A 15,846-nucleotide genomic window follows, 5' to 3' on the forward strand; every position below is an offset into this window, starting at 1 on the left:
ATTTTGATGTTATTTTCATTGAAAAAGCTTTTTGTAAGAGTAAACCAATCGATATCGTTTCCCATGAACTCCCACTACATGAATTTCCTTTTAAAAGAAGGTGCTTAGACGTTTGCATCCAAAACTGTGGTTTTTTTTCTTCCCAATGATAGATTCATTTCATTTATTTTTCTAAACATGTTGCCCAAATGTGTTAGTTTGCATACCTAGGCTTCATCATTTACAATCGTCTCCAGGACAGCGAATATGGTTCATCAAAAATAGTACATCCGCCTCTGCACACGTTCGATCAAATGTATCCTAGAGATTTAACCTTACTTCAGAGTATAGCAGGACGGGCTCACGGTGGATTCCTAATCTTCAGAAGAGTCTGCTTTTAAGAGATCGTGATTTCATATAGTTTATTATTTTTATAGCATCACTTAAACTATCATACGCTTAGAAGGCATTTTCTCGAGACTAGTGCATGTCTATGAAGAATGCAATGGCTGCTTCTACATTTCTTTGTTTTATCTTTAATTTTAGCAATGGTTCCAACATTGTGACCCATCATTTCCTTTGCATCATTAGTGCACAAATCTGCACAGTTTTTCTGGATGGTATTTCATTAGAGCTAAGAATTTATCTAAAAGTTTAAATATTTCACTTGGTATGCATTATGGTTGGCAGTAGTCGACAGAGAAGAAATTCCTCCTGATAGCTTAGTAACTGAGTATAAGGAACCCTTAAAATTACTAACCCCGCTACGCGAGCCACTTCGTCCATTTGCTGCGTGAATTTGCTAAACTTAAAACGACTGATATCGTCCCTTTCACGTCATCAGTCATACCGCTGATTTGCCAAGGAAGGTTATTATTTGACAAACGGAGGTTCATGAGCAAAATATGGTACAAAATATCTACTCATACTATGAACTGTATTCTCCGAATTTATCGATATTATTTTTGTGACCGTTTGATGGAGATATTACAATTATGTGCATTTTAAAATCAAATTACTTCTTCTTTTAGGATATGAGGAGGAAAAAAAGAGCTTTTATTATATTTTCATCATTTGAATTGCCAAAACCGTGCTTAAGTCTGTTTACGATTAATCTAGACTTTTCTTTAAACAGTTTTGGATGCATTTTTGTTTATTTGTTTGTTTCTTTTGTCTTTAATTTCATCAAATTTATTTATCTATTTTCCTGCAGCGTCGCGCGGAGCTCTTTTGAAGTGATGTGCCACAGCATGCTGGGTAGTACGCAGTTGAGGAGTTTCTGGGACAGTTAAGTCCCACTCCTGCAGCAAAGCAGTTTTTTCTCTCTGGAATGGTTATCATAGGGGGATGGCGAGATGAAATTACCCTCCTGAGAACCCTTAAAGTCAAGAAATCTGACTGGCCAATCCATGTGGCGAATATCCTTACTTTCCATGTAATTCGACCACCTAAGCTCTATGCGAGTGAGCGTTGTCGTCCATTAACAGAAAAAAAGGACCGGCTGCTCGCCTAAAAAAAGCGAACATAGTTCTCTAAAATCTCCTCTGTATATGCCATGACAGTCAGGGAGCTTTTGTGAAATACATGCAGGGGTGTACTACCGTTCAACATAATGCTTGCGCAAAACCATTACACCTCCACCACCGTAAGGAGTTTTGGTATCGTGTTACAGGCTCCTTCTAGATACAGGTACGCCGAGAATCCATGGAGGTAGGAAGTAAGAAGGAGTCGCCCTAAACAAGTTTCTCCGTACCCTGCTCTGAAGCACCGGCGATCCCTACGTGGTGACCAAAACATTGGGTCATTTACCATTGAGTTCTATGGGATTTGACGCGTTCGGGTGTAAATATTTTGTAATTACGTCGCAAATATACATATAAATGTATATATTTTCTTTTCCTACAACACTTCAGAGTCCTAAGTATGTGAAAACAACATATTTTTAAACAACATTTCATTCTGAACGGAATTAAATGCTATACTTTTCACAGGACAGTTTTCTCAGAATGGTTTAATTTGAATGAAATATTTTCACAAGTTTTCGTTAATTACATTAGAAAAAAAAATTAAGGTAATTCGATTTTATTCGGTTAAGGTACAAAAATTAAGATCAAAGTTTATTGTATTATTAATATTAAAATTATGCATTATTTCTTTTCTATTTATAGAGCTTCTTCCTAAAATACTTTCTTAAATATGACATGATTTTTTTGGCTTCTTTTAAATCGAAAAATGTAAGTCAATTTATAATTAATGCTTTATTCGGTTCATTTTAAATTAGAGAATTATTAGGAATTAACGAAATACTTTAAATAAGTATTTCGCTAATTCCTAATAATTAAATAGTTATTAAATAGTATTTGACTTTCTCTGAACATTTCTGAAAGGGAATAAAATAAGTTTTTTTTTAAAGTATTATTTAAAACTTGTAACTGAGTTATTATAAAATGTAAAGGGAATAATTCTTTTAATTATACTTATCAGATTTTTTTTACCCTTCATTTCAACAATACATATTCCAAAACTCTTTATTACGTTCTTAAGTGCGCATCTCATAGCATTTGCTTTACAATACCTTTTAACAGATTGCTTTCCAATACGAACAATTCTTGCTTAAATAGTTTTATAACGTATTTGTCAACAGGATTTCAATTTATGTTTACAATTCAATATTAAGGTTATTATATATTTAGATAATATTTATAATCATTATAAATTAGATACATTTAATCATTAGATTTCTTCACAGTACTTTCACAGTTTTTTATAAGGGAATAAATTCTTCATTTCAAATACATTTATAAATAATTTAATGAATATTTAAGTATTTTGTCAAAGGCAGATACATGCTTTTTGCAAGCACATGCATAAATACCCATACATATTTCCTATTTATCATTTCCGGCATGTGCAAATCTTTAATTTCTGTGCATTCACTATATTTTTCGTGTCAAGTAATTTACACTAATTTAGCATACACCCGAAAGTTTTACATAAAAAATATATATGAATATAATTTGAATGAAAATTATAAGTATTATTTTTAATACCCACTCAAAGGTCAGTTTTTCTTCAAAATTCCTCCACGACGGCATCTCTCTCTTTAGGCAGATAGCCCTTGCCTGCGTTACTCTATTTAATAAAAACTTAATCTGACCTATGTGCCTAATTACAAATATTTTAACATACATAATTTTATATTTACATTTAGCCATCAAGTTTCAAACTTTTCAAATCTTCTAGAAAATAAATTTTGGCAGATCTCTTTTAGCAATTTTCTTAAAATCTATATTTTTGTAGTGCAACAGCTTAGAATTTTATAAAACAAATTCATAATCAAAATCGCTGTTGTTAGTTATCGAAAAATAACCAAGATGTGATTTTTGCGTAAATGTCAGTAAACTATACAAATTGCTATTATCCATCCCACTATGAATGTTTCTTTCATGCGAGAGTGTCCCTTTTTCGATTTCTATGGAACTGTCGTGTGTCGAAATGCTATCAGAATCTTGTCAAGCGAGCTTCTGAATGTAAACAAATAACACCCCGTCTGGTGACCCAAGCTTCAAAGCAGTGCTTCACTTCTAGCGCGGAATGGCCCCTCCTCCCTTTCCTACCTCCATGCGAGAATCAGTGTCTAGGCTGGTGGTGGGCGTTGGTGGGTGATGACTCTCTACCACCAGGATTTGGCGACTGGGTCCTCTAAACCCCAATCGTCCTTTAAAAGGGGAAGTATATAAGGTATTTATCCCGCCTTCTTAGCATGCCTTCGTGGTGTAATGCTCAGCACGCTCGGTGCATATTCGAGAGATCCGAGGTTCGAGTCCCGCTAGGTCATTGCTTATTTTTCATGTCTCCTGCTTCGAAAATACCTAATGTCTCTGCAACCCTTGATTCACATCCAAGTGTCTCAGATGAAGTTCTTCTAACACCGAATTACATTTTTTTATTCTTTTATCAACCACAGATACGTTATGGTTTTCCGCCTTTCGTTTGCTTTTTTTCTTGGTGACTTTGTCTTCTTGTGATGGATGTAAAATGTTTGCATTCCGGATTTGATCACTGATCCACCTAATCATATTGCCCTATCAGCACAGAAAAGAACGCATTCAGTAATTACAAAAATCATACTTACTTTTATAGAAGTCCATTTAGCTCTTACAAAGGCATTGGTATCCTTAATGCCGTTTCCTGTTAATTACCTGTTCGTTTAACATGAATAAATACTAAAATTATTCCCACAGTATTCCATTGTGCTATTAGCATTAATAACAAACTTTTCTTGCAGAAATATCAACAAATTCCGATTGGGCATGTAAAAATGAAGAGACTTCAAAGCTCTGAAAAAAATAATTAATCCTTTAACATTTATGTCTTAGATGTAAAAACATGTTAAATTTCACATGTAGTATGTAATAAAGAAATATTTAAATAAATGATATAAAACGATGTGATTATTTTCATTTATCGATTGGAATTATTTGAAATAAGAACTTTGGAGATCTGTATACTATTTTCTTCTTTTCTTCAATTTTATTTTCGAATCGTTCACTGTAAATTATTTAGGTCTGAAATCTGCTAAAGTATTCTTCTTTTAAACCTGGGGTTCTGAAACTGATCTGTTGCCTTATTTTTAATGCATATCTAGTCAGCATTTGTTTGTAAATTTCGGTTTAGTTTGTGTTTGTAATTTTCGGTTTAGTTTGTGTTTGTAATTTTAATTTCATTTACTTCTTGTAGATAAGTTCATTTGTCCTCGTACATGGGATGGGTGGAATTGTTGGCCAGATACACCAAATGGAACTGTTGCAAAAGAAATTTGTCCCCCTTACATATATTTTCATAGCGATGAACCACAGTGCACTCGTAAGTATCGATACCTGTGTCTGGAAATTACCTGTACGTGTAATTATGGCTTTAATAAACATAATATATATTCAAAATCTTATTGATTATCTATTAATATTGGCTGTGTATATCTTTGATGATTTTTATCTAACAATAGAAATGGAGATTTCTAGAACAATATAATAAATATTACTCTAGAAAAAAAAATCTCCATTTTTGGAAATCTCTCTTAGGTAACTCTTGCTGTTCTTTCCTTTATCAGTAATGTATTTCATAAAACTTCATTTCAGTGAACCTAAAATTTATTGGTTGAATGAACCTAAAATAATTTTTTTAATCAAAAATTCGTTACAGTTTTACAAAATATGAAATAGATAATAAAACAAATTCCAAATTCCAAATGTTGGCTTCCTGATGCCTATATTCGGGTAGAAACGTACGTTATTCAAAATTGGATAGTACCGTTGTTTTATCCCAATATCAGATACATGCATGCCTTTATGCAGATTCTTTATTATTTAATTTCTTTAAATATAATACCGCGCTGTAGTATTTGGTGGCAACAGTTTGAAAAAGGAACCGACATTTAAAGTTTTCAAAATGCCAAAACGAAATTAATAGCCCTTCTGGGCTAACGCCCTTTGGGCTAAAAAAAACCTATCTGATATTTAGAGAAAAGTTTCGTGCATATAACTTCAATGACATGTTCCTACAATGACAGCAAATCGTTCAGTATAATTCTGAAAATAGTTAACGATATGGCCGAAAGATGTAACTGAGGTAAACAAATGAAAACTTTTCTTGATTTAATTAACACATTCTCAGTATTTTTCAGTTTAAACATATTCTATATGAAATTCATAATATCGGAAATGTTAAAAATAGATTTTTTTTGTTGTTGTTGTTTTAGATTTTGCTACAAAGACTTGCTGGGAAAATTCAACGTGGTTTCGAAACCACAAAGGAAATGAATACAGCAATTACTCTACTTGTGCCCAAAGTAAGGTAAGATTCCTACACGCGAATATTGCCTGAAGTCTAGTTATAAATAATGATGCACTTTTATTGTCTTAAGCATATTACATGAGTATTGATGTATACTAATTGTCTGGAGCAATATACACATGTAAAGAAGGGAAATCCCTTAGTCATTTTAAATTACATTAGTTAAAAGATTTAAAACACTCTTTTTCCAAACTTCCTGTGTGCTTTAACGGGATTCTGGAATATTAATATTATTAAGGAATATGTGAACATAAGAGCCTCCGAAACATGTAGTTATAAGCGTTATTTTCTTAAATATTGATCAAAGACACTTACTTTAAAATCTCTTAAAATTAGAATAAGTAAAGGATTAACTTATAAAGTAAAAAATTAATTACAAAGCTATTTGCAATGCTTTAATATGAATCCCGGATTTAATACCATTAATATAATGATAATAATATGAAATACATTTAATAATCACATACATTTTCGAACTATATTGGCAAATATGCTGAGCTGCGTCATTTTTTATGCATATTTGCTGAAGAAAAGAAAACTCTCAAAAGAAACACTTTTGAGAATAAATTTAAGAAGTATCTGCAAGACAATGTCTGCTTGTTTCAGTGATTCCGCCTTTGCTAAAACTACATTCTTTATATAATTTGTGTATAATTAGTAATATTTGTATTTATTTAACAAGTTTTACATTAAAAATAAGCAATATGTCTTGCTTATGACAGAATGATTTTGAGCTGTGTGTTTGAAACTTATTCTTAGTAAACGTTAATATCTCTTTGACTGTACATGGTACAATCTCATAGATTTTTACTAAAATTTACTTCTTGCTTTTCGTGTGTTCATTGTTTAAGTTCCTAGTAATGCATTACTTATACATTAGAATTTTTCAGATAACTATGCTTAAAATTCCCTACCTTCCTTAAAAGGAAGTTAAGTGTAGGGAATTCCGATACTTAATATAGTTGCACAGCAACCCAAATCTTGCAATTCCGATACTTAATACAGTCGCACAGCAATCTGTTGCATACCCAATTTATTTCAGCAGAAAGTTGAAAATCAAGTACTTCATTACTACCTTTTTCAGAATTTTGTTTGTCAGCCATCTTTCATTGAATTCGGCCAAGCACAAATAACAGACATTTCAAAGTTTCAGATTTGATTGTCTGATGATTACCAGGATGAGAATAAGTTCTTTCTTTAAAACACATGGAAAAAAGGCAACAAAAAGAAAAGTACTGCAGACAAAATGAAGCGGTATCGAAATAATGTAAGCATTTATTTTTTTTTCAATAAAGCAGCATCACCGACAGCAGACGAGGAGAGTAGATCCTTTATGCCTTTGAAGCCTCAAATTCTTCTCTTTCTTTCAAAACTCTGAAAACTTGTTCCTCTATTCCTGAAGAAAAAACTTTTAAAACCTCGGCTTCTGAAAATTAAAACCGCCTGTACTTTTACTAATGATTCGGATTAGTAATAAAATTAATCTGTGTCCAATTAAATTATTTTTGAAAAAAAAGACGCATCAAAGTAAGCGTATCTTAAAAGAATAAGAATTTTGCAGATATTATGTATACAGGGTGTTTCATAGATCATGGGACAAACTTGGAGGGGTGGTAGAGCGTACTAAAACATACATTTTTTGTATAGGAATGTAGGATCTAAAGTGACGGGTTAAGGCAGGAGCGCAAAAAAAAACGAGGCGAGAGGAAAATGCGTTTATGTACAAAATCAACGCGAAGTGTTTCTTTGCAGCAATATAATATTCACAATAAATGTTCAAGAAAGGGAACACTAACAGTTCCCTTTTTGAACATTTATTGTGATTGGCTGGCAATGCAGTGGTAGAGGGCGGTAGTGAGCCGGACAAACCACGATCCGATGCATCAGAGGATCATTCGCAACTCTGATGTCGAGCGTGATGAGTGAGTTTACGCACAGGGAAAAAACTGGCATGCATCTCATGTATGGTGCTGCTAATCGGAACGGCAGAGCAGCGCTACGGTTGTAACAGGAACGGTTTTCGAACAGGCGTATGCCGAAGCACACAATGTTCGAGGGGTTGCATCGGTCTCTGTGTGAAAACGGGTCATCTTGAACACTGTGCAGGAATCACCTCAGACAAGTACAAGAGCTATAGCACGTCGTCTGCAGCTGAGTCATTCCACCGTTTGGAGATTATTGCATTAAATTGGTTTGCACCCATACCATTTGCAGAGAGTCCAAGCCTTGCAAGAGACACATTACCCTCTTTGAGATCATTTCTGTCATTGGTTCGTGCAATAGTGTGCGGCGCAGGCGGATTTTCCATCGGATTTGCTATTCACGGACGTGGCAACTTTCTCACAAGACGGCATCCTCAATAGCCACAACATGCACGTAAGGGCAACTCATAATCCACATGGCACACGTCCACATGCATTCCAAACCCGCTTCTCCGTAAATGTGTGGGCGGGTATTGTTAACGACTACCTCATAGGCCCATACCTCTTATCTGCACGTACAAATGGCTTATGTTATCATATTTTTCTACAAGAGGTGCTATCGGAATTGCTGCAGGATGTTCCGGCTGTCGTTCGTGATCGCATGTGATTCAGCATGATGGTGCACCAGTCCATAACCACGTGCGGGTCCGCAATTACTTGGATGGGACATTTCCCGGCCGATGCATTGGGCCGTGGTGGACCCGTTCGATGGCCACCTCTTTCGCTAGATTTAAATCCAATCTTGGATTTTTTAATGGGGAACATCTGAATAGCATCATTTACGAGACTCCCGTTGACTCACTGGAGGACCTCGTTGCACGACTATCCATTGCGGCTGCAAGCGTGCGCGAAATGCCTATCGTTTCTCAAAATGTTCGTCAATCCCTTCTGCCACGTTACCAAGCATGTATCATTGCTGGTGGTTGCAATTTTGAACATTTATTGTGAATACTGTATTGCTACAAAGAAGCACTTTACGTTTATTTTGTACATAAACACATTTTCCTCTCGTGTCAAGTTTTTTTTTTTTTTTTTTTTTTCCGTTCCTGCCTTAACCCACTTTAGACCTACATTCCTATAAAAAATGCATGTTTTAGTACGCTCCACCACCCCTCCATGTTTGTCCCATGATTTATGAAACACCCTGTATGTAACGAAAAGAAGCGATGGAAATGTATTGCCAAACATTCTCCTATTGTCGATCTAGATTAGCGACATCCTGGGAAAGTAGAACACCAAACATATCCTACTGGGAAGAGATCTTGTGATCTAACTTTTCAACTAGGTATTATCGTTTTGCAATATAGACCACTAATGGTATTATCGTTTTGCAATATAGGCCATATTTGCAATATAACTTTCCATACCTCGAAAGGTAGCGCGACACAACTGAGCGTAAAATATCGTCCATTTACTGACAAGCGAAAAGATGTCAAGCATGACAACGGATTCGTCTATCAAACGGAAAGGCCCTCCCAGACCATAAGTCTATACTGTCTAGCTGTGTAATAGCTGACCAGTTGGGACAGTATTCCAACGCTTTCCTGAGCACCTCCGATGCGTCTCCAGACATAGTTGATCATCATGGTTCTTGGGAAGAGGACTCATTGCTAAAAAGAATTCTGCTTGACTAGGTAATATCCTTGGACAAACAATACCACTGCAAACGCGATTATCATATGCACTAATGAGAGATTATCGGTAGAATGAGCTTCGTAAAGACAGATCCTGTTTTCTGAATCGCCTATCAATGGGGCTTGCAGGTTATTGATGTCTCGATTACTCGTGAAATCGGTTGACAATGATTAATTAAGATGCTGTCTGTTTCGGACAGCTCTGTCTTCACATTTTGTAGTCCTTCTAAATCTTTATAACTATCTTTTTGACGGTGCCCACCAGCGGCCGAGCGGTAAAGACGCTGAACACTGGTAGTTTGGTCCGAGGTTCGAATCCCGCAAACGGGCTGGCTGCATGGGCGTTTTCGTGCTTTTCCCCATGTGTAACGTATATACGAGCCAGTTTTCCTTAGAAAGTCCTCCACGAAGGCATTCCTCCCTTTAGGCAGATAGCCCTCGTGTGCTTTGCCATAATCCAATAATCCAATCCTATCTTTTTGACGTTAAACTCTGCCCGTGGCTCAATCATTCCCACCAACATCCTAGAAGAATAACATAGCTGTCACCTAAATGTCGAGAGATCTTTCGATTTGACAATTATGCAACTTTTAAATCAATTGCACGTTCTTTCTCAACTGGTGGTATACATACGTATAAAAAACGTGAACCCATTTGAGACCGTCAAAATGAATAAGGCAAATCAAATTTTTGATGGAAATTATTCCTAGGTTTAGAACCCTGCCCTAGGTTTACCCTAAGTCTGAAATTTCTTCTCCGTTGTGTAACATCTGAACCTCGCTTCGTAGTTGCGATGTTCTGTAGCTCCAGCTATTCATTTACTGGCCACCATAATTTAATCATTAGCAAGTTGAGCTGAATGGTATTTGCACATGAAATTTCGTCAGAAATCAGGTATATCTTTATGTTATGGGTTTTAATACTACTACTATTATTATTATTATTACCACTGTTATTATCATTATTATGATTATTATCATTATTTTGTCTCAAAGTGTATATTCCTAAGGACGGCTAATATAACATTTTATGTTGATCTGTTACATTGAATTATATATATGTGAGAAGAAATATGTAAATAATTCTCACACTAAGTTTTTGCAATGGCAGGATATCAGAATACTGTTGAAAAGTCATCTTGTGACGTTCATAATCTCAATTCTCTTGCTCATTCCCGCGCTGGTTATATTTTTCTCGTACAGGTGAGAATTTTTATTTTTATTACTTACTATATACATTGACTTATTTTACGTTAAAAATTGGACCTCTAAGTGCAGGTGAAATTTAAAATATTTAAATCCATTCCGTCTGCACGCATAGGTGCAATATTTAATTCATGAATTGCCTAATTTTCTCGCATACCTCGAGAACATTTAATTTAAGCTATTGTACATATTAAAAAATATATTATCTTTCAGTTTTTCTGCAGATCATCATCAAATTCTTGATTAAATTTTTAAATCGTTGTTTTAATTTTATCTCTATATTTTATACATTACAATAGCTTAACTAAGTTTTAATTAAAAAGTTTTAAGCTTTGACTGAAAAGCTGATTAATTAGGCATTTTTAGGAGAGATACATTCGCTAATTATAAACCTAAATACAGGGTGAAGCAGAAATAAACTCCCACATTTCAAAAAGGATTTGAAACAGAATGCTGCGAGATATCACCAAAAACGATTTCCCAGATGTGGATATAAAAAAGTTCTTTTACTTTAATATTCTTTGATCGGGACGGCTGATTACACATTTTGAGCCATCCTTGAAAGCTTTCCATTACTCTCAGTAGCGTGCTGTGAGAAATTCATTCAATTTCGTCTTGAATAGCTTTCTTTAGTTGGTCCAAGGACAGAGAAAGATGTTTAAAAAGACAACCTTTAGGTGCCCCCCCCGGAAAAAATGCCACAGGGGCTTTAAATCAGGCGAGCGCGAAGGCCCTGTGTCGAATAAGAAAACCATTTGACCCGGGAATATCTCGTGCAAAATTTCACGCGGACGATAAGCTTTATAAGCCGTGTGGGTCGCAGCTCTTTCCTGTTGAAACTAGAAGTCCTGTGTATTGTGTACCACATACTCTTCCCCATACTGTTCAATTTTCGAGCGCAGAAAATTCTCCAACATGTTGCAGTATTGATAAGAATCATTTGTGACCCTACCTTTTTCACAAACGTCAAGTCCCCTGACACCTATAACACAGCACAAAAACGGTCACTTTTGAGTTGTGAAGACGTCGTGTATAGAGTTCTCGAGGAAATTCAGCAAACACGTAGCGAAATTTTGTCTGTGCCAGAAAGGTGGACGTGGGCTTCTGTCAGTGGAAGACGTAACTGCGAGGATCCCATTGCGACAATCGATACTTCATTCCCAATCTGCTGGATACAATTCTCGACCGTAAATATAGGTCAATACGCAGAATTCGCCTCACCGTTTTTTTCCGAAACCTTAAGAGCTGAATAATGTTTCCGTGCTGATCACATTGGAGACAGATGAATAGAGGCTTTTATTACGGTGATGTTTTCTTACATTTTGGGGGCATCCGAGGAATTTTCTCTTCAGTGCAGATTTTGTTGCTCTTTGAAGCCACAGCAAAATCGTTTTTCTCTCTGAAACACTTTCATCAGCACGTACACCGAAATGGCCTGTGCAACGCAACTTCAGATTTGCCATTTTTAAAAAATGCTTCCACTACAAAGTCTCGATGCTAACCCGACCATTGCATGCTGACGACTGAAAATTTTATTATTAAGTACCGTTCCTGACAACGGACCGCATCCTCCTACCTGCTTTGGCAACGCACGGAGATTTTTTTAAATGGAGTTGTTTCTGCCGCACATATAATGTTTCCTCGTATAGCTTATTTTTAAGGTTTCTGTAATGATCCATACTTTTGATCTCTGTTTAATTTTTCTGAATATATTTTTGTAATGCTACAACGATACCAGATACCAAAATCATCTTTGTTTTAAATTATTTTCATTTAAATTCATTTTGAAATTGTAAATTTATGTCCCAGTATTTCATTTTTTATTGCCCCTTACTTTTTAAATATGCCAAGATGGTGTTACCAAATTCACCACTTCAGAAATTTTTAATGTTAAATTTTTAGAATTTTCTTAAATTAAAAAAAAGTCAAATTAGCAGCTTGCTCATTATGCTTACTGTTTTCACTAAATGCAAAAATTCGGAAAATGTTTACCTCCTTTAGAAAGTTTTGCATTGTTTAATGATTATACATCCCATATATTTAAAATGAAGTTCTTTAGTGAGCTAATGGAGGTACTTCATATAGGTTTGTTAGCTAACAAGTTTGCTTGTTGGTTAGATTGCGTATTATTTACTGCTTATAGAACAAAAAACACATTTCTTATAAATCTACGAGAAACTCTATTAAACAATAAAATAACTGCAATTGAAAATTCATACTGAATGTATAGAAACGAGTTATGTAGAAAATAAGTTTTGTCCTTATAATGTAATAATCTTGCTAGCGGCAAGAGTTTCTCTGGTCGAGAGTTTTCGAGCTGTGATTTTGCTTCGTCTGAAACAGTTAGCAGGCTGAATTAATCACGCAGTGTTCTTATTTTTCAGTTGTAATTTACATCCTTTGATTCCTTATATTTTAAGGTGATATCTAAAAAACTAAAGGTCATTGATTTTTTCTCCCCCTGACTTCGAGAGGCTTTGATGACAGACACAAAGCAGATCGCTAAAATCCTCTGACATTTGGGGCAAGTTAAACTCTTGTAATATCAAGTTAAGGCGCTACTGAGAAGGTATTGCTCTTATTATTGCAGAGTATGTCGTCTCACATCTTGTAACAGTTTGAAGAGCGCGATATGTAACAGAACGGCAAACACGAATTTCTATGTTTGTGTGGTACACCGCGTATTCAATGAAATTTGAGAAACACTAAGAAAATTAAATGTTCGTTTTCACGATTAATGATTCTGTATTGAGTAAAATAGCATTTCTTTTTATCTTTCTAGCCCCCTAGCCTTATTAAAACGTTAATTTCTAACATCTTCTCGAATTTTGCATATAAAGGCATGGAACAGTTTTTATTTAACTTGGAAAAGCATTTTAAACATTTAAAAAATTGGATTTTAGTTGTAAGGAAGTTATATAAAAAGCTATATTTTGAATTTTTAGAAACCTTCATAAAATTTTGTCCCTTTTTTGGTAGACCACCACTACCTAATGGCTAAATCTGTTGAAAATGGTTAGTTATATCTGGATTCTAACGTCTTTAAGTGGTTGCATAGACATTCTCATAGTTTTTTATATGTAACGTAAATAACTGCCAATTCGCTTGAAAAGTTCTCCACGGAAGCATTCTTCATGCAGATGCATTTGTGTTCTTTGCCATTATCGATTAAACAACAACCTTATTTTGTGACGATTTCAAAACAAAAATACAATGAAACACTTTCGTGGCCACTACCCCCCTAACTATACCACCTCCTAAAATAATATTTTTGAGAAATAAATAAAAGTAAATACTTAATATCACTCCTGTAAGACGAAATCTTAGGAAATAAACAATACTACTGAATATTACTTCATTTAAGGCTACCTCCTCCACCAAACTATTACCCAGTAAACCGAAACTATTAGAAGGAACGGTGATTGTCTTAAAATTTATTGCATTTGTCTAGGACAGGGTTTTCAGCGGGATTAATGAAACTTTAAAGAAGGTCAGTGATTATCATGGTGTCAATAGGGAAATGTGCACCGATAAATGATTGGAATAATCAAGATCCCATTGATTGCAAAAATGTACTGATAAAATGGATAATTAGTTTATTGATATAGAGCTATTTCATTATATTATTATGCACATGCCACCTACAAAATTTAAAAGATACTGTTCGCTTACCCTCATTGAAAATCTCAATGTGCCAATATGGCTGATAAAACCGCTGGACTGCAATGTATCTGCTCTTGATACTATGATGCAAGAAGAGTTGATTGCATTGGAGGAGGATGTTCAAGCACAAGTCTTATTCAAAACAATAAGTTTTGGAATTTAAAAGTCGTCCGAGAGAAATATCCCAAAGAAAAATTGCTACCGAACAGCATTATCCACTTATCTACTAGTTTTTCTTACCTAGTAGAAGCAGATTTTTTAGTGAAGTCAATAATTTACTACATAAAGCAAGAAATAGGTTGAATTTTCATTTACATCAAGTTTAGCCCTCACACTGATTCAAATCGAAAATTTGCGCAATTAGAATCTATGATGATGTTTCTAAAATATTATTTATATTTGTAAAATTGAAAATGATAATACAATAAATAATAAAACATAAATCAAATAAATCCCTTTTTTTCATTCCTACTCTTTAAGAAAAAAAAGTAGGGATGAAACAAAACTCAAGTGGAATAAATTATACAGAAATTGTACTAGAGCTTCTTTGACTAAATTATTTTTCCCTTCCATTCTTCACAGACTGAATAATAAAAAAAATTTCTGCAATTTTTGAAATGTAAAACTGGACATCGTAATTTCAACTCATATCTGAAGAGATTTGCGTTATCTAATACTGACTTGTGTTCCTGCAGCTCCGGGGGAATGCAAAATGTCGAACATTTGTTGTTCTATTGTTCACAGCTTACGAAAGGACGAAAAGAACTCATTTCTAAGTTAAACTCTATGAACATTACATTTTCTCCCCTCTTCACGTATTTGTTCAAGATAAAATGGCATTCTCTTTCTTCTGTATATTTATCTCTTACGTGTCATCTGTGAATTTGTAAGTTTATTTTATTTTGTGTCGCTGTATTTGTTTGTTATTTTACTTACGTCTCTAAGCCTTTGTAATACTCTGTGGTGCACAAGGAGTTTAAATATTCAATAAAAAGAAAACATTTTTAGTTCAAAACTTTTGTTCGTATTTTAGTTTAATCAGTATCTTTAAGTTATTTATAAGCACTTAGAATCCCTGATCTAGGGTTATTAATTAAGGAAATAACATCTGTAGTAGCCTTTTCTTAATATACTAAATATTTATGTTTAGACAATATTACTTCGATAAATGCTAAAGTAACTAGTATTATTAAGCTTATTTCTTTCTTATAGGCAACTACGAGTGCATCGGATATTTATGCATAAGAATCTCTTCACATCTTTGCTTTTATCTTCATTGTGTGTCGTAATATTCGAAAGCTATTTCATTATGGATTCCATCAATAACCCAGGTGACAGTATGGTGGAAGCAAACGGGGTAAAATATCTCGATATCTCTTGAGTAATTATTTATTAAAATAGGAGTTATTATCAGTCACTGATAAATGTGGATGTTATTGTTCAGTACTGCACCTCATAGCATATTTGATGAATGAAGCTTTATTATTAACATTGTCAGAGATTTCGATCTGTGCATTAGATGTAAGAAAA

General features: G+C 34.4%; 1 protein-coding gene across 4 annotated transcripts in view; it reads left to right on the top strand.

Annotated features, from left to right (window-relative positions):
- Nucleotides 1–15,846, top strand: part of LOC118197755 (calcitonin receptor-like) — a 98,641-nt gene that overhangs the window by 61,313 nt on the left and 21,482 nt on the right. For all 4 annotated transcript variants that reach the window (XM_085820889.1, XM_085820888.1, XM_085820890.1 and 1 more), the window contains exons 4-7: nt 4,720–4,845; nt 5,738–5,832; nt 10,559–10,650; nt 15,529–15,673. In XM_085820889.1, coding sequence (XP_085677015.1) covers nt 4,720–4,845; nt 5,738–5,832; nt 10,559–10,650; nt 15,529–15,673 — 458 coding nt within the window. The remainder of the gene's footprint in view (nt 1–4,719; nt 4,846–5,737; nt 5,833–10,558; nt 10,651–15,528; nt 15,674–15,846) is intronic.

Source organism: Stegodyphus dumicola, chromosome 7, assembly GCF_044657685.1.
Source record: "Stegodyphus dumicola isolate Sdum_Otavi_A_Nest chromosome 7, ASM4465768v1".
Lineage (NCBI taxonomy): Eukaryota > Metazoa > Arthropoda > Arachnida > Araneae > Eresidae > Stegodyphus > Stegodyphus dumicola.